The sequence below is a fragment of the Phodopus roborovskii genome, unplaced genomic scaffold (genome assembly GCF_943737965.1).
Source record: "Phodopus roborovskii unplaced genomic scaffold, PHOROB, whole genome shotgun sequence".
In the NCBI taxonomy this organism is placed as follows: Eukaryota; Metazoa; Chordata; class Mammalia; order Rodentia; family Cricetidae; genus Phodopus; species Phodopus roborovskii.
Window position 1 is genome coordinate 35,019,919 of NW_026125052.1, and position 19,916 is coordinate 35,039,834.

Sequence of the window (19,916 nt, forward strand, 5' to 3'; positions counted from 1 at the left end):
TCAAGGATGATTTAATTATGAGGAAAAAGTGACTATTTTTAAACTCCTGAACATCTCTGAATAGAGTTCATTTCAATGAATGCCTCAAAAACTACAGAATTATGTTCATTAATGCAGCCAAACTGCTTACTTTTGGGTAGAAATGAAAGAAATTAAGACATCTGAAAAGAATATGGCTCTCTATAATGTCAATACTTGTTAAAAAAAAAAAATTCTTCACAAGTTTCCAGGGTACACTATATTAAAGTCTTTGGAAACTCTCGTTTCTGAGTAAAACATATGGCACCTTACATGAGAACCTGAGCCACATACACCTGTTTTCTGCTGGGGCAGAGACAGGCTTTGTGTCTCCATTTCAGAGTGACATGATTGTTGGGACAGGCGAAGCACAGAGGAACATGCCCTGCAGAGTCAGAGGCAGCAAGTCGTCTCAATTCAGAGCAGTGCGATTCTGATCCTGGGCTTGTCCTTTACTGACTCCCATGACCACCATTATCTCACTGTCAGCCACGGAGCAGGAACTTCTGGAAATCCTAGCCTTCATGTTCCCTTCACATACACAGCACAGAAATCTACCTAGGAGACTTGATCCTAACGAACATACCATACCAGCAAACAGTGTGTTTCTCCATATGATGAGGATACCAGCCAACATCTTTGGAGCCTGGGGTAGCAAACCCTGAGGCCTAGTGATTCCCATCCTGCAGAGTCAAAGCACATCACTGCCCGGTGTAAACAGAGTTCCCACCGGCTCCACAACAGCACACGCTGTCAGGTACTGCAGGCCATCTTCCAACATCTTTCCCAATTAGAAAGGGGAAATCAAATACTCTATGACTTTGAACTTAAAAAAAAAAAAAATCCAGAGTCTGTGGTCACTGAACACTGTGATTTGTGGTTCCTTAGCTCTTTTACTCACAACCCTTTCAGAACACAATGAATGTTACGGATCTTCATTTTCCTCACTGAAACATAGCTCACAGAAGTCCTGCAGACACCCTGGAGCCCTGAGTCCCCCACAACCTTTTATAATCAGATTGATCCCCTCTGCTCCTAGGAGGGCAGTGTATATATTCTATATTTCCGTCTATTCTCTCACACTAACACACACTACTTCCTACATGGGCAGAGTAGCTTGTGTCCTTGCCCTAAAACTCTATAGTAGAAGTTGTTTTGAGATTTCCCAAGGCAAAGCTCAGCATCTACCTTCTATGCAGACAGAAGTGATTAAACGGTCGGAAGCAGCCTCAAGGGTAGGTTGGGTAGGATGGGCTGGAGAGAGAGTAAGGCAGGCTGTCTGAGTAATAGGGACTGATCTGGCCACATACTCTACCTGAAACAATGCCACCCCCAAAAGTCACCGAGCTACCACCCTCTCTGGCCAGGGACCTCTCCAGGGCAATCAAGGCATTTCCTCTTGTCTTACAGGTATACTCCACAGCATCAACAATTCCAGCTCAGGGTACATTAAGTCTTCAGCCTCTGATTTGAAATTCCAGGAAAGGTAACTCCCTACTTCAGAAAATGCAGGCCTGAGGTCTGTGTCTATAAACTCAAGTGTCAGTGACTAGACCTCAGATCAAAGGGAGGGGAAGGTGAGAAATAAGTAAAAGGTGCCAATTTAGTAAAAGCAAACACTATGTGAGCTACACTCAGAGTTCACAGAACAATGCCTGTTGGAGGATAACCAGTTGCCCTGATGCCTCAAAAGTATGTTTTGGAAAGGTTGTTTTTATAAGCTTTCCCTTTTGAATGGACCAGTGTAATATGGAAATAAAGTGTAGTCCAACTTCATCTTACATGGAGTCCAACTCCCTGTTAAGAGCAACAACCTGTCCTGGGTGAGTGGGAAAGATAACACTGCATCATAAAGCAAGCAATCGAGAGAGACAAAAGGTAGGGGAAGGATAAAAATCTTTCTACCTGTTTCAAAGTGACAACCGCTTTCCAAAATAACAGGATAGAAAGAGTGAACATTAAGGGGACAGGGAAAAGAAAGGAACCCCCTTCACCCAAGAAGGGATTTGCTTGAAGTCTTTCTCTAGCTGAGAGTCAAGAATTCCAGTATAATTAGTAAAAGTCTGCTGTGGAGGTTAACAATTTGTTTTTATACAGAGATATTTCAAGAGTGTTAAAATACCAACAGATCATGCTGAAGGCCTAAGCATGTACGACCTTATTGCATTTGGGCCTACTCCTTTTCCAGCTGTAAAACTTCAATTTTCTGAGAATCTCAAAACAGTGTAAACATAGTTTACAGTAAAAATATGTCTTAACTAACCTAATATAGTAAAGATCCCTTGAACTCTCCTGGCCTATGGTTTTACCTTATTAACTTTTAATCCTGTCCAACGCACCTCAGGAACTACCCTCTGACCTCATTTACAAAAGAAACAAAAAAAGACAAAATAATTTCTTAGAATCCTTTAAACAATGTAACTTCAGAAGCCACCAAAATTTTTTTTTGTTTTGTTTTTGCTGTGGGATAATCCTTTTGTATGCTGTAAGTATTGCTCTCATTAGTTAATAAAGACGTTTATTTGGCCTATAGCAAGGCAGAATAAGGCTAGGCAAGAAAGCCAAACTGAAAATACAGAGGAAGAGGGGCAGAGTCAGAGAGACAGATGTGATCCAGCTGGCAGAGGAATAAGTTGTGTTAGAGATCAGGCAAAGCCATGAAACCACATAGCAAAATGTAGATCAATAGAATGGGTTAATTTAAGTTGTAAGAGCTAGTTAGTAATATGCCCGAGCCATAGGCCAAACAGTTTGTAGTTAATATTTGGAACTGGGCAGTCGGGTCAAAGGAAAAGCTCTACCTCTGTTTACATGTTTTATTTTGTTTTTTGAGACAGAATTTCTCTGTATATCCCTGGTTAACCTAGAATTCGCTCCACAGACCAGGCTGGCTCGGAACTCAGATCTACCTGCCTCTCTGCCTCTTGAGTGCTGGGATTAAAGGCGTATACTATCACCTCTTGGATATGTATAGCTATTGATAAAGACCCTTAAATGGCTCTCTTGAGAAGTCTATACTCATACTTGGTATAGATAGCATCTTTTCCTAAATATTCGTTTATTAATGCACTGCTTGAATCTATGTTAAAAATCTCTTCTTAATAAACTCTAACTCTACTTCATAGTGACTTGTCCTGACATCCTTTTCTTTGGTGAAGTTAAGAATTATGATCTCAGTGGAGTTCTTGCAAAAAAAAATGCCTTAGACTTCTATAGGCAGCAAGGTAGTTTTATATGGTAATATCTTGCTTGTACAAAGATCAGAGGATGGAGCTTGCCACTAGCTAACCATAGAGGTCTGGAGGTCTGTACAAACAGACAGGAAATGAGATGGCTGGGTGGAAAGAGAATACAAGCGGGAAGAAACAGGAACATGCTCTCTTGTCTGCTGCGATGCTAAGGAGATAAAGGTGGCTTTGTCTTGTTCCTTCTCTGATCTCTCAGCACTTTCCTCTATATTTAACTCCCAAGTTTTTATTATTTAGACCAACTGAGAACTCCTTTTTACATTTTGGCACCCATTTTTTAAAAATTATAAGCCATTTGGCCTATTGCTCAAGCTTATTATCATCTAGCTCAACTTAAATTAACCCATGATTCTCATCTATGTTTAGCCACGTGGCTTGGTACCTTTTCTCAGTGAGGCGTTCTCACACCTTGCTTCCTCTTTGTCTGGCTGGCAACTCACTCCCTGCCTTCCTCTTCCCAGAATCCTCCTAGTCTGGTAACTACTCCACCTCTATGTCCTGCCTGGCTACTGGCCAATCAGCGTTCCATCAAACCAATATGAGTGACGCATCTTTGCAGTGTACAGGAGCATCACCCCACGTCAGGTTTGTGTCTAGTTCCTACTCCTGTTGCCACTAGCCAGAAGCAAACTTAAAGGCTCAGAAACATGGCAGTCACAAATCTCCCCCTGACTGACTGGACTGTAAACAGATTCTTTCTACTCCCAAGGAATAAAATCTTTGTCATTAAAAAAAAAAAAAAAAAAAATGACTATCATTTCATTAAGGTGGTGGCAACACAGGAAGGGTGTTGTACTCACACTCGTTGGGTGCTGAACAGCAGCTTCATGTTGCAGCCTCACTCTCTGGGGCATCATAACATCATCCTATATAAAGAACACATTTTATATTAATATAAAGCAACTTCAACATAGTAAGAAAGGCACATACATAGTCCAAGAACATAACAGCAAACAACGTGAGTAGGCAACTCAGATGCTCATAAACTGGGACCCTCATTGGTCATCAAGAAAAAGCAATTATATGACTGGTGGGAAAAGAAAATTCTGGCAGTTTAAGTGTACTCAGGACAAGGACCAACAAAAATACTCATGTGCCTGTGTGAAGTATCATGATTGTTCTCAGACATGTTTTGGCATCATCCAGTAAAGCTGGAGGTAAAAGACTCCTTAAGACTTAACAATTTTACCATCTGCATAGAAAAGGTCCTCTACCCAGTAAGATTTGGGCAGCACTTTCCAGGCACAGAAAATTCTCATCAATAAACAAACTACATCCATTACTGCTTTCAAAGGCCATTCAATGGGGAATGCAGTCATAGCTGCTCAAATCAGTAAATCCAGGACAAAAGAACAGGTACGATATCACTTCACAGACTTAAATCAAGCCCTAGGAAAGTTGACCACATTATTTGCACATATAATGAAAACAATAAAGAAAAATTAGGGCAGTGTGGCCCCAAAAGCCCAAACTTGAGGTCCTTTTGGGCAAGAAGTTGCTTGAAACAGCATCATGGCAGATACCCAAGGTGTTGGTGATAGGCAGCTAAATAAATACACACACACACACACACACACACACACACACACACACACACACACACACACCAATACAAGGTTTTGTGCATTTTTCTATAGGAATGTTTCATTTCATAGTAAAATAACTATTTTCAGTGGACAAATAATCAACCAAGATTTAAATATTTACAGGGGTATGGAATAGGTAACAAGGGAAATCCTTCTAGAATAATGCTACAATGATTGGACCAGAAATTAAGGGACTATCTGCCACTCTGGACTCATTATGTCCAAAAATAAACAGAGAAAGAAAGGGGTCACGGTGTGTGCCAAGGTGGCTGACCCAGACTAGTGGGGGAAACGAGATGACTTCTCTACAAAGGTGACTAGGAAGAGTGGAGTACAGGTCATTTTTTAAAGTTAGTCTCTTAGTATTACCATGCTGTTATTCAGGCCAATAAGAAACCACAGAACCACAATCCAGGTAGTATAACAAATGTCCCAGACCACTTACAGAATAAAGGTGTTAGTCAATTTCCTGATAAAGCCAACTCCACTGAGGTGCTTCATAAGGATCATGAGATAGAGAACTATGAAATAGAGACAGAAAGAGGTGCCTATTGCCAACACCTCGTGGATTTGCCAGCAACTTCCTGCCCAAGGGACCTCAAGTTTGGGCTTCTGGGGCCATACTTTGTCTTCAATTGTGTGCATTTAACAAATAATGTGGTCAACTTTCCTAGGGTTTCAATTTAAGTATGTGAAATGATACTGTATCTGTTCTTTTGTCCTAGATTTACTGATCTGAGCAGCTGTGACTGCATTCCCCATTGAGTGGACTTTGAGACAGTTATAATAACTATGAGCAACATAGTTGCTCATGTGACCAATTACAGAAATGAGGCTATCAAAGTTATAATATCTTACTTTGTTATAAACATATTAGGTGAACATCTTTGTTTTCTTCCTTCCCGTATTTTCCTCATTTCAGTTTTGGGTTATCAGAAGACTCAACATCACTTGAAGACAATGACTCTTTAACAAAGGGACTGCAAATGTTCAGTTATAAGCAGCAGAGTTGCCCTGTGTATTACAACCCCACCTAACTCTGGCTGGACCCAAGTGTTGTTGAAGGAGATGCGTATGTGTGCCAGGTCAGCAAAGGGTGGACATGCAATGACTAATTTTATGTGCTAACCTGACTGGCTTAAAGGCTGCCCAGAAAAGTGGCAAGATACTTATGTCTGTAAAGATGGATCTGGGAGAGATGAATATTTTTATCAGTGAACTGAGACCAATTCCCCCCACCCTCTACACTTCTCTCTTGCACACACGCACACACACGCGCACACACACACACACACACACACACACACACACACACAGACACACACAGAGCACCTTGCCATTCCACTTATCTGGGTTCTTACTAATACACATGTAATTAACCAAGATTCCAATTTTACACTTCGGAGATCTATGCAAAAAGCAGGAATGGTCAGTATTGCTTGGCTCTCAAGAGCCTAAAAAATACTCAAATGTGATTTCCAACACTTCTGCTGTTAAGAGTCAACAACGACAATAAGAGAAAAGGGAGAACAAATAGAATTAATACACTCACTGGCCAAATGGCTGAGAAGCTAAGGAAGACATAGCGAACAGATATTCAATCCAAAGAGTTAACAGAGAAACAGGTACTAAACTTTACAGAGCCAGGTGACAGAGCCAGGTGACAAATAATAATAGGTCTTTATCTCCTAAGAACACCATAAAGAAGGTGGTCCAGAGACTAGAGAATGAAAGGTCTTTTTCTTTTTCTTTCTTTCTCTCTCTTTTTTTTTTTTTTTTTTTTTTGGGTAAATGAAAGGGAGAACTTTGATAACAGGTCAGAAGTGTTATTGCAGGGAGGAGACCCATTTCCCCTTCTTGGAGGCCAAACTTGACCCACTGGCTCCTACTCCGTTAACAAGATCAGCTAGCATTTGAAATGTAGAGTAGAGGTGCTAAAGGACCAAATCCCAGATGCTGTCAGCACCAACCATGAAAGCAGAGTACATTCATCTCAGGGCTCATGCCAAGGAGCTTTCTTCTCAGTGAGAAGTAGATTTAGAAATCATTCCTGGCATTCCTGGATGTGCATTAAAATTCCCAGAGGGGCTGAAATCCCACAATTATGAACAGAGAATCATCACTGTGGGATAATGGGGCAGCCCAAGAGAAGAAACTGGAAATATCACTGAAAGTATTAAGGCCTAGAAAGACGGTCAAAATCTTTGAGTTCAGTTCCCAGCATCAAATGGCTCATAACCACCTACAACTCCAGCTCCTTGGAGCCAATATCCTCTTTTGGCAACTATACACATGGTGCTCCTCTCTTTTTCTCTGTGCCTCTCTCCCTTAATCTCTCTGTTGGTCTGTCCGTCAGCCATCGTCCGTCTCCGTCAGCCGTCGTCCGACTCTTGTCTCTCTCTGTCTCTTGTGTCTCATTTTAAAGAAGCACTGAGTAAGAATGAAATGCTATTCCTTCCTGACATAAAAATATCTGATGAAAGGCTGCTAGTCAAGAGAACTGAGAATAAATGATAAGATAGGCTTCCAGTGAAGTCTCTCCGAGCATGGTACCCTTGAGAATGACAGGTGCAGAGAGGCCTTGGGAGCACTAACTGTGCCTGCCACAGAGAACACACTCACCTTCTTTAAAACTTCCTGCGTTAGGCTTTTAGATGAGATATGTAAACTTAGGGAGAGAGAAAAAATCCCAGCCAATTCCTGAGCCTGTTCTGAATGTAGTATTTGGTGATTTGCACACACCAAAGGGCTCCTTGACCCACTGACCTGTTGAGTTTTCCCCTTATCATCAGTGCTGTCAGGCCCTGACCTGCTGGAGTCATTCTCTCTGCAAAGGTCCTGTCTAACTCCAACACTTGAGATCCCTTCCCTGAGGATCCCAAATAAAACTGACAGAGAAGCCACAGGATGTCAGCAAACCAGACAGACGGCTGTCACATGCCACTGGATGGCACAGCAAATCACTGGCAATCCACTGCTATTCTGTGGGCCAAGCAGAATGTGCTGGCCCAGTGACTATTCCCCAAACCAGAAGCTCCAGTACTTATTATCTCCCTTCCTCTCAAACTATGCACACTCCCTAACCTCCCATATAGCAATAGCATATACACTCTGAATCACCAGGCTGGCGTTGACCACACATGTGCCGCAAATTCCTCAATCACGTATGTGTGGTCCTACTTCATCTTTCTCAGTTTGTTACAAAGAACCTTGAGGAGGATAAAGGAGCTGTCTTCAGCTCTGTATCTCTTCAGCCCTGCAACTCTGAAGACCTCTGCTAGGACTTTCCATCCAATGCAATCCTAGGGTCCCTGGCTTATGGGCTCATACCCTTCAAGAATATGCCCAATTCAGATGCCATGTTACCTGGCTACGAATGGGTAGTTTTCGAGCAATCTGCTGACAGGTTCGTTTGGCTAATGGAAAAACAAATTCCATTTTCAGTTGATTAGAAAGGACACAGTAAAGGACACAGGTGGACAGTGAGATGGTAATGTATAAACAATAAGGCCCAAGGAACCCAAGTATGGGGCTTTTTATTTCCATGGGATTGGGGTATGCCACCCTCTGGGACTTTTCACATGTCCACACCAGACATTTTCTGAGTTCCTCTGTTTATGGAGGTTTACAGAGGCTTCACCAGGTCTAATCTCCAGCCCTGGTCCCCTCTCTGGCACCAGAGGCTGAAATTGCCATGTTTCTACTACTCCAGTTTTTGGTGGCCAGCTTCATACCAACCATCAGCCATCAAATCACCTCTGAAAATAAATGACATTGTCTGGGTGCTGTATTTTGGATATGGAGTATCTCCACAATGCCCATGTGTCAAGGTCCCTAGCTTAGTACTGCAGGGAAGTAATAGAAGTTTGAAGAGATAGGACCTTATTTTAATGGAGGAAGGCTAATTTACTGTGATGTACTTTAACACCATAAAAAGTATGACTTCTTTAATTTAGCAGAATAACTTCCATTTTATTTTAGGCTTTTTTGAAACAGGTTTTCTCTGTAGCTTTGGCTGTCCTTGGACCCACTCTATAGACCAGGCTTAACCCCAAACTCACAGGGATCCAACTACATCTGCTTCCCAGCGCTGAGATTAAAGGTGTGTGCCCACCACCACCTGGAATAACTCCCAGCCTTAAACAACGTAAGTCCACCTAAAATTATAGACACACTCACATGAAAATTTGTAGTTCCTTGCAAAGAGCTAGCTATACGGCAAGATAAAACTAATCAAAAAGACAGGAATGAGATATGAGCCTCAGGTCCCAGTTTTTCCTTCCCTCCACATCTCTCATGAACTTTTAGTTACACAAAGGCTCAGAGTGAACAGCTCTTCTGTTTCCTGAACTTGAAAGTGGAGACAGAAACATCTGGGTAAAGCTCAGCAGAGCAGCAGCCCACACAGATCTTTTCTGCCAGGTACACACACAGGGCCAAAAACAGCCAGTTCTCACCTGCTTCCGAAAGCTGAAGTGGGTTCTACATAGGTAATACAAATGCTGTTTCACAAACAACCTCACACTACAACAGACAGGCCAAATGCAGCAATCACAGAGACACTTCCTCATCCAACTGGCAACATCTGCCTTCAACAAGTTATGGACAAGCATGCTGTCCAAATACAATAAAGATGACATTATGCAGAACTCTGACTTCAAAATGTCAGACCTCCCAAGGTAATCATGTGGGGTCAATTCTCCTGTCCCTTGCATGGAAGGGGGGGGGGTGCCATCTCCTGGTCTATGTCACCTGGAATAACCAACTGGAAACAGAAACAAAACTTGTAACAGCTGTATAAACCAAAAGCCAACATATCCATGGGCCCTGGTATGCATGTTTCTAAGAAGCCAGGGGCCCAACCTATGAAATAATTTATATACATAAAAGTTGTATTTGTTTAACACACTTTGCGTGCTTTGCTTTAGTTTATCAGGGTTTCTAAGGACAGCACAATTTGTATACAGTCTCTGTTCACCAAGTGTCCTATTCCTAAGGATGACCCATAAACATGACAGTTCTCCGACAGTCTGCTAGTGTTCTCCATCAGTGCTCAGCCAGCACACAGTAATCAGTTTCTAATTTCTGTTATAATAAACAACTATGAAAATCAGGAGTCAAAGGCACAAGCATTTTAAGTTCTTGGACAAAAATGTACAATCATGCCGTCAATGTGGCACCAATTCACACTGAAATACTATCTACATTCTGAAACCTTAATGTGCTTTGTGGAAGTATCTTGCTAACTTAATTTGATTACAAATATAAATTTTAGTATAACTTTGATTGATATGACTCTGTATAGGTGTATCTGTCACCTATGGGTATACTCCTGACCTCTACCTATGCATCTGCTTCATGTTTTGCTTTGGCTGTCATGGACTATTTACATTTCCATATCTTAATCTCTTAAGTATCATATTTGCTAGTATTGTGCTTATTTTAATGTTGTTTATATTCTTTGTGGTCCTGTTTTACATTATTGTATGATCTTACTTATTGTTAATTAAGTGAAATGGCAGTGTGTACAACAACCTATTAAACTTCTGAGATTCATCATAACATATCTAAAAATGTATTTTTAAGTAACCCAGTCACAAAAAGAGGAACATGGTATGTACTCGCTCATATATGGATTTTAGACCTAGAGCAAAGGATCAGCAGCCTATAATTCACACCAAAGGAACTAGGGTACAAGGTGTATTCTAAGAGATTCATATAAAGTCCTTCACAGAAGGGGGAAGGGATAAGTCCCCCAGAGCACAGGGGAAGTGGGGGGCAGCGAATGGAGGGAGGAGTAGGAGAAAGAGAAGGGGAGGAAAGGAAAGCACATATGACTAGGAAGGTTGAGTCAGGGTAGGAATAGAAGGCAGGAGAGAGAGAGAGAGAGAGAGAGAGAGAGTATAAAAGAGAGAGCCATTATTGGTTTGAAGAGAAAACTGAACCTAAAGAAAGGTCTAGAGAACTACAAGACTACTGCCAACTAACAATTTGAGCAACTGTGGAAAGCCTACCATAAATGCCCTTCCCGGATAGTGAGATCAACAACTAACTTATCCACCATCATGGAGCCCTCCTCTAGTACCTGTTTGAAACTGAAGCAAACACCCATACCTAAACACTAAGTCGTACTAGAATCTAGATGCAGATGGAGAGGACAAGACCAGGTTGCAGAAACACATAGAGACAGCTGACCTGAACGGGCCTCCAGACTGATAGCTGGGAATCCAGCATGGGACTGACTCAGGCCCCCCTGAATGTGAGTCTCAGCCAGAAGGCCTGAGCAGTCTAAGGGACCTCAGACAGTGGAACCAGGATGTATTCCTGGTGCACAAAAGGACCTTGTGGACACATCCCCCATAGAGGGACACTGCCTTAACCTGGAGACAGGAGAGGAAGTCCTAGTTCCTACTTCAAATGACTTGACAGATCAACATGCCACCCACCTGAATGGCATTGCCCTACAGTGGAATTGGGATGGGGGGGTGGAAGGGGAGGGTGGCCAGGGGCCATGTGAGGGGGCAGAGAGGTTAAGAGGTTAAGAGGGAGGGAGGGAGGGAGGGAGAGGGAACTGGGATCAACATGTAAAATTAAAAAAAAAAAAAAAAAAAAAAAAAAAAAAAAGAACCACACTAAAATTCACAATCATTATTTGGTCAATATATACAAAGCCACTATAAACAAAACAAGTGAGCTACTTACTGAATCCAAAAAGCAAAGGTAAGACCCTGTGCTCTGTGCGATTGCTTGGTTTTTAGAATATCCAACTATTAGAAAAAAAGAAAAAACAGCTCTTTTAGAATTCAATATTCAACAGCATAAAACTAAGTATATTTTATACTCTGAGAAAGCTAAGGTCATTTCACACTACTACCAAAACTTTAGGTATAATTTTGAGGAATGAAAGGAAGGTAAACAGAAAGCAATGTTCATGTTTGTTAATGACATCAGACAATGCCAAGGATAAGTCATGGCAGACATCTAGAACAGTATTAAAATAAAAGTAAAATCCTTGGGGAATCTAAAAAAATCTGTTACATGAGAGCGGAGTCTACCTTTGTGTGACTGGCTGGTAAATGCCTCGATTTGAATACTTCAATGGATGGTTACCTGAGCACTGGGTCCCTGGTGAGGTGACTGACAATGTCTGTAATGTATACGTACATTCAACCCAGGGCACTGCCTGAGCATGAAGACTCAGCTCTGACTGCAGCATGCACTAGTCATTACACACCCAAGAGAACTTGATTTAGTCATGATTAGTCATCCTAAAAGTCCAGAGCTGGGGCTACAACTGTATACTGGCGGGGGGGGGGGGGGGGGGGAGAAACAGCATATTTGACAGTGAGCATGAAGAGCCCAGGGTTTCACACAGCAACGCAGGTGATCCTCACTGTACTACTGAGTGAAGGACTCAGACCGAAAGGAGCAGCAACTGCAGAGGACACAGAACTCAAGAGCAAAGAGGTCCTTCTGGGCTTAAGAAAGTGGTTGTCCTGGATGGAGAAGCCAGCTTGGCCTGGGCTTCAGGGGCTGGTAATGTCTTATCCCCAGTCTTATCCCCAGGGGATAGATATTCAAGTGTTTGAAAAAGAAAAGTTTCCTTCAAAGATATTATAACTGAGTTTTAAAAAACAAAACATGCAAAACAAAAACAAAAAAAACCCGTAATGACAACTAAGTGAATGGTGCTGAAAAAGGGCAAGAGCTTAGATAAAAGATCATTACAGACAGAACTGTGCTGTAACTGATATAAAAAGGAAATGCAACAATGCAGGGCAGAACACTGGAGAGCACCCAGTAACTTTTGGGTGCACAGTTTTGGATGGAAGAATGAACCACTTCTAGAGAAGCTGGTCCTCAGGCAAGACAGTTTCAGAGGCTTGGAAATTTGGGACACTATGCAGAAAGTGATACAAGCTCAGCCTGGGTGTTCAGTCCAGAAGAGGGCACTAATGGGGCTTTAAAGAACATGAACTCTGTTTCTACAACAAACTACCAACACCCGAATCACATTAACCAGATAGTTAGTCTTGATGCCACTGAGGAAAGGCACACAAAGCAAAACAGATGTGTACAAAGTTGAAACACTAAATCTCTTTGGTATTTGAAGTTAAGACAAGCTGAAAAAAACTGTCAGTCCTGAGGGAACACCAGCCAAATGTGCATCTCAGCCAACTACAACCCTCTCCCACTTTCTGCTATAAGAAAGGCCTCTCATGCAGGGTCTGTTAATACAAAAGAGCTGCACCCCCCCACCCCAGGGGTGGGATGCTATGATTGAGAAGCAAGACACAAGACGTGGGAAGTTGTCCCATTCACTCATGCCCTTAAGATCCAACCCAAAGCAGCATCTTTCTGCAGGGTTCATACCAAGTAGCAGTTTAATTTCCACCCTTAATCCCTAGAACATGGCCAGTCCAAACCAGTTAGTAATGGTACCAGATTCTGAAGAACTATAGGCATAAACAAAAGTAAAGGCGGAAATGGCCAAGAAAGGTAATGTGATGCCTCCTACTCAGATTTGCCACCACAAGGAAATTAGCCATCCCTGCAGAGCAAGGCAAGCATGTAGAATAAAACTGAGAACCTCAAAAACAAAAACAAGATGACACTTGTCACAAACTCACTGAAATTAACAGAAGTCTGTTACAAAAGTTGCTTATGGAAAGTCAGATTTTAAGAGAAACTGAATCCTTCAATCTGTATAATGCTAGAATTTCTCACAGTGAATCTTATGTTTGGCAAAGACAAGGAATTCGCTCTAATATTATTGCCTTGAAGAAAGTCAAATGTTTGTGTGGGGGGGCTCCATGTTTGGGGAGGTCAGTCCCTTTGTGAGAGTAGATGGTTGTCATGGTTCCAACAGGAAAAACCTAGCTCCATGGAGATATTAACATTCCTCACCCCTGGAAGAGGAGCAGTGGGCTGTGGTTCATTCGCCTTTAGCAAAAAAAGTCACATGTCAAAGTATATTCCTGTTGTTCTATGAGTGTTATGAAAAATGAGTCTTACCCACTGCAAATAACCCAGGGAAAAACAGAACCTTTGAATTTATGCTAATTACTAAGGTAACACGTCCTACTTATTACAGCCAAACATGTCTTTCCAAAGAATCAGCTAAATTCTATTGTGCCATACAGGACTGCCATGAAGTCTCATTTGCTTCCCACAGACAAGGAGGTGATGTCATCTCCCAGCACTCCACCTGGGGACCTGAGTTTTACAATGTCCTTGTCATAAAGCAGAATGCATTCAGACACAGTGACAAGCCATTTAAGTTTTATGGGAGACAAAATCTGTTTTTAGAGTGGGGACAAGGAACATCAGTTACCAAAATGCCCTTTCCATTCAATGACAGGAGCTGCAAACCCCCTTTCACTAAAGAATATCAAGAAACATTTAGTTTCAAAAAACAAGTTCATGTTTCAGAAGTTGAAACATACATTCTATGATAGCCTATGTAATAAAACTAGGAAATAATTTCCAGAAAATATTAACATTTTCCAGATACACAAGATGAAGATGATGAGTGGCGGAAAGGATACTGCTAGAACTAGGTATCATTCCTCAGATGCTGTCCATCTTTGTGAGACAAGGTCTCTCTCAGGCCTGGATCTCACTAAGCAGGCTCAGCTGGCTGTTCCAGGGATCTGCCTGTCTCCAAACAAGCCACCACACCCAGATTTTTGACACAAGTTCTACAAATTAAACTTGGATCTTCATGCTTGTAAGGCGAACACTTTATTGACTGAGCCATCTCTTCAGCCCTAGGAAGTAGTTTTATTTAAATTTTGTCTTAAGAATTGTTCATGCTGTTCTGCTTCCTCAAACAGCGTTAATGATGCGGCAACATTAGGGTTCATCTTGACAGACCAGGTTCAGCTGAGTCTTGGCAGCCCAACAGTGCTGACCTCAGCTTCCAACATCTACTCTGTACTTCACCCAGAACAACAAACACAAGAAGAACTAAACATTAGCAGGAGACAGAAAGGGGAAGTAACACAAAGGGAGGGTGTGAAGTACAAGCTACTTTCGGAAAGCAGACAGACTATGCTTATTGAGAACTAACAGAAATGTTCTATCTTCTAAGGTTGGCCTAAGATCCTTAAGACACTGTAGCCCAGTATTCCACAGTACTTAGATTGGTGTCTGGATATTGGGGGAGGGGGGGGGATGATGACAGCCCCTGCTCCCAAGAGTGAAATAAGAATGGTGTAAATCAAGTAAAGCAAACATGGCCTATAATGCTGAGGGCTACTCGAGGCTGATGCCAGCCTGGGCTACATAATGAGATAGTGAAGAGAGGGAGGGAGGGAGGAACTATCACTATGAGACCTGAGGCCACAGGGCCATCACTATCATCCGTTCTCCTTACAGCAGTCATCCAGACACAACATGGGCAGAAAAGAGCAAGAGCAGGGAGAGAGGCGAGCTGTGTGGCACTAGGTCTGGTAACAGCAAGGCTTGTCTTCCTCTTATCCCCCTTCCTGAGAGCCACCAGACTATAACAAGCACACTCACACCTCCTGCTTCCTCCACCTTCCATCCACATAACTCTACTCTCCAAAATCCCAAGGCAGCTGTTTAGAGTCAGGCTTGGGGAACATAATATTGGATCTAAGTCTGTCTTAGCAGCAGCAGGTCCTACACACCAGGCCGTCACAAGTTGTATTCTAGAGGGAACCCTGCCTGCCACCTGCCTGCCCTTAAAATACACTGGAGCTAAATGGACTACCCCATCTGGACAATGTAAAATAAATAAATAAATAAATAAATAAATAAATAAATAAATAAATAGTAAAATGGGAACAGGGTGTGTGTTCTGGCTTGACACTAACTTGACATAAGCTAGAGCAATCTAAGAAAAGGGAAACTCAACTGAGAAAAAAAAAAAAAAAAAAAAACGCCTCCATCATATTGGCCTGTGGGCATTTTCTTGGCTGATGACTGATTTAGCTCAGCCCATTGTAGGTGATACCACCCCTAGTCAGGTGGTACTGAGGTGTATAAGCAAGCAAACTGTTGATCCAGAAAGTACAAGCAGGTAAGCTTCAATTTCTTTCTGTAGGTTTCTACTTTGAGCCCCGACTCCTTTAGTGATGAACTGTACATTATAAGGTGAAGTAAACCCTTTCCAAGATGCTTTTGTTAATGGTCTTTATCACAGCAACAGGAACCTGACAAAGACAGTATGCTACTCATGATATCTTAGGGCAGTGGCTTTCAACCCCAAATTTATCTCAGAACTCCTGTGATACAGCTACACATTTCCAGTGCTGAAACAGGACTCTAGTCAAGACAGATTGTGTAAGAACATCTTAGGCAGGGGTCTTTAAGTATCACAGATGGTTCCAAATGAGCCAACACTGGATACAAGTAACCTTGGAAAGTAACTTACCAACTCTACACCTGAAAAAAAAAAAATGCAGAGCTGATGAGATGCCTCAGAGAGTAAAGATGCATGCCACCATCCCTGAGGATCTGAGTGTGGTCCCAGAAGCCATGTGGCAGAAAGAGATCAACTTCACAAGTAATCTTCTGACCTACGAATGTGTGCCCTCATACTCACATCACAAATTTTAAAAGTTAAAAATGTTTAATTTTTTACTAAAAAGAACTAGCCAAAGAAGACCCATCTGTTGGTACAGAATGACCTGACCCGTCCCTTTTCTAATTTTAGCACTATGAGGCATATTCTTTCCAAATCTAAGACCTTAGAGTCCTTGACTCACCACAATGAGAAGACAGACTATACAGGAAATCATTTAACCCTGAAAATGAAGGGAAAGACGAATAACAACCTTGACCCAACATCAGAAAATTTCAAAACTGAAAGTATTAAATATCTTTTAAAGTATCTTTCAAAGAAAATATCTTTAAAATAACAAGAATCTGGGGCCAGGAGGTGGTAGCACACACCTTTAATCCCAGCACTCAGGGAGGCAAAGACAGGCTGTGAGTTCGAGGCCAACTTGGTCTACAAAATGAGTGCCAGGACAGTCAGAACTACACACAATGAAACCCTGTCTCAAAAACAAAACAAAACAAAAAATAAAATAACAAGTCTTAATGATATACTAGAAGGTAATGAGGTGAATCTTTTACAAGTATGAGAAAAACTATTTTGCCCCTAGAATCCTTTGTCCAGCCAAACTAAGTGCAACTTAAAAAGGCATTGCAGACAAGTAGGAATCTGAAATACATTACCAATGTATTTATATCCCAGGCACAATGATTATTTTAAATAGTAGCTTCAGAAAACTGAAAAGGAACATGTAAGAAGAAAAATTTTCAAAGGAAAATAAAGAGAAAATAACATGTGAACAGAAACCAACACTGTGGAAGCAACATGGTTCAAGGCCTCCAAGAGGTTTTAACATTCAGGAAATCCAGCCCCAGGGTATCTCTGGCTCCTTCTGAGTCAACACCTACTACACTGTGTAAGTTACATATTTACAATACTGCCCACACTGCTTTTATAAAGTCTGCATGCTGGGATCCATCTACTGACAAAACCAGTAGCAGAATTACAGAATTGTAGAACCTCAGCAAGCTTCAACATAGCTATATTATAACAAAAGCACTAAGGAAGACTATATTAACTAACCAAAGCATACATTTATTTGTGAAAAATGGGTAATTTTAGGGGGAGGTCACTGGGAGGAAGGCAGTTATTGTGGAATATCGGTTTAACTAGGCAAAGATGTGCTACATTTGTTTATGCTGCATTTGTAGAGATGTGTTACATGTGTTTATGCTGTGGAATATTACTATGTAAAGATGTGCTGCTTTGCCTGCCTAAGGCACTTAATTAGTGTAATAATTAGTGAATGGACCCAAGCTAGGGAGTAGAGGGATAGATAGGGCTGTCAGGCAGAGAGATAAGTAGGAGGAGGAATCTAGACAAAAAGAGAAAGAGGGGAAGGGACAAAGGAAGACTCCTGGGGCAGCCAGGCAGCCACCAGCTGAAGGACCCGGAGTAGGACATACAGAATGAAAGGTAATACAGAATGAAAGGTAAAAAGCTCCAAGGCTAAACACAGATGAAGAGAAACAGGTTAAAATAAGTTATAAGAGCTAGTGAGACAAGCTTAAGAGAAGGCCGAGCATCCGTAACTAATAAGTCTCCATGTCATGATTTGGGAGCTGGATGGAGTCCCAAAAGCAAGCCTGTTTCAGGTATACGGTGAAACAGGTGAAGGCACAACAAGGTTCTTTCACATCTCAGCCTCTAGTTGGCTACCAAGTGATCACGTGTTCCTTCCGAGTCAGGAGCTGTCAGGACTCTGCCATCATGAATGTGACTTCACATTATCCTTCTAGACCTCCCACGTCAAGCGAAACTACCAAAGTAAAAATCAGAAAACAAAAAAAAAAAAAAAAAAAAAAAAAAAAACAAATGTACAGTATCTATTCAGGATTAAATTATCCATGTAAGAAGCCCATAATAATGTCTGAAGATCTAACAAGAGGAAGAGGAGGCAGTGAGCCAATGAAGTTGAATAATCTCACCCCAGGATTCTGAACTGTGTAAATAACCTGGGTAAGAAGAGGGCCAGGCCATTCAGTCAGAGACTTGACAGCACCTTCTGGGAATTCACTTCCCACCTATATACAACAAAAGGGAAATGAGCTTCATGGAGGGATAAGGAAAGAAGGAAATGGAGGACAGGAGAAAGAAGGTAAGAAGGAAGGGAGGGGGAATGTAGATAGGCAAAGGGCTTCAAGATGGCTGAGGGGGCAGCACCCTCAGGGAAGAACTGCAGTCAAAGATTAGCTTGTGTTAATCACATTCACACTGCCAGAAAAAGATATAAAATCTAAAAGGACCCACTGCCTGTACGCAATCACCACAAATGTTTTCAGAAGTCCTTTAGACAGAAGGACAATAGTAAGATGGGAATCTGTTTCTACATGAAGCGAAGGAGGACATTGGAAAAAGACATGAGGAAATGTCTTTGTTCATAATTCCTTTCATGGAGCTGTAAGCTCAATTAGTGATAAAATTCTGAGGATTCATAACCACATAAGGCGAAGTGTGAAAGTGTGGATTAGTATTAACAGCAGAGGCCAGAAGGCAGTATGTAAGTACCACTCCACAGGTCTAGACTCTGGCTCATACACTCCAAGGAGCTTGCAGTAAGCTAAAGACACACACTCTATGTCCTAGGCTGAACACCAAACCAGCAGAGCAAGGAACCAGAGTCACAAAGGAAACAAACGGCACTGTAAGCTAACGAGACAAAGTTGTGCTTCAGCAGGACGGCATGAAGTGTTCTGCTCCCCAGAACAGCTGCTGAGGAGCACTTACAACATACCACCTACAACAGTCTCTGGAAATGGCTCTAAGGTACACGAAGAAACGATTACCAAAGAAAATCTCCCCAAACCCAGTGAGTACAGTGGAAGCCTACAGTGTAGACTGAGACTGGCCCCCTTTTTCCTTCCCAGTTCTGCAGAGCAAAGCCACAGGCAACAGGGACATGAGGATGTGAGGTCGCTTCTCCAGGTTCCCAGATCCAGGAGGAGCAGGATATCATACTGACCCCTTGTCAACTTGACAAAACAAACACATTACTGTTAAACCACAATCCTTCCTTTCTTGTTCTGTTATGCTCCAAGCTAACCTGGAAGCCCCACCTGCCCAAAGACCACATAACTTCCTGACATGATGGGAGATGCAGTTCTTGAAAAATAACAAAGTTTCATGGGAAAATATGGTCTAAATGAGTTTTGTCCACAAAAGTCCCAACAACACTTGTCTCAGGGCCACTCAGCTGGCATAGTTCCACGGAAATGTCCTGACCAAATTCCATCTTGGCCAGAATTTATTATTTAATAAAACTTGTCTTAATTTGGCCTAAAATGGTAGAACTGATTGTTCTTTAGCAAATCTCAGGATTAATAGTTATTCCCCAAGGTCATATGTTAATATCAACATTACAATATAAACATTGTAAATTTTTAAAAATTACAGCCTTTAAAAATTCACTCTTTGAAATAGCCAGTCTCTTTTAAAATTCAAAGTCATTTAACCGTGGAGTTCTGTAAAAATCAAAAA

At 41.8% G+C, this 19,916-nt stretch overlaps 1 protein-coding gene across 3 annotated transcripts in view; it reads right to left on the bottom strand.

Annotated features, from left to right (window-relative positions):
- The window catches only part of B3gntl1 (UDP-GlcNAc:betaGal beta-1,3-N-acetylglucosaminyltransferase like 1), an 82,275-nt gene that overhangs the window by 51,742 nt on the left and 10,617 nt on the right, over window positions 1-19,916 (bottom strand). For 2 of the 3 annotated variants that reach the window (XM_051182684.1, XM_051182680.1), the window contains exons 4-5: window positions 11,555-11,619; window positions 4,067-4,132 (exon numbers count right to left, since the gene is read on the bottom strand). In XM_051182684.1, the coding sequence (XP_051038641.1) occupies window positions 4,067-4,132; window positions 11,555-11,619 (131 nt within the window). The remainder of the gene's footprint in view (window positions 1-4,066; window positions 4,133-11,554; window positions 11,620-19,916) is intronic. The other variant, XM_051182687.1, reaches the window with a different exon arrangement.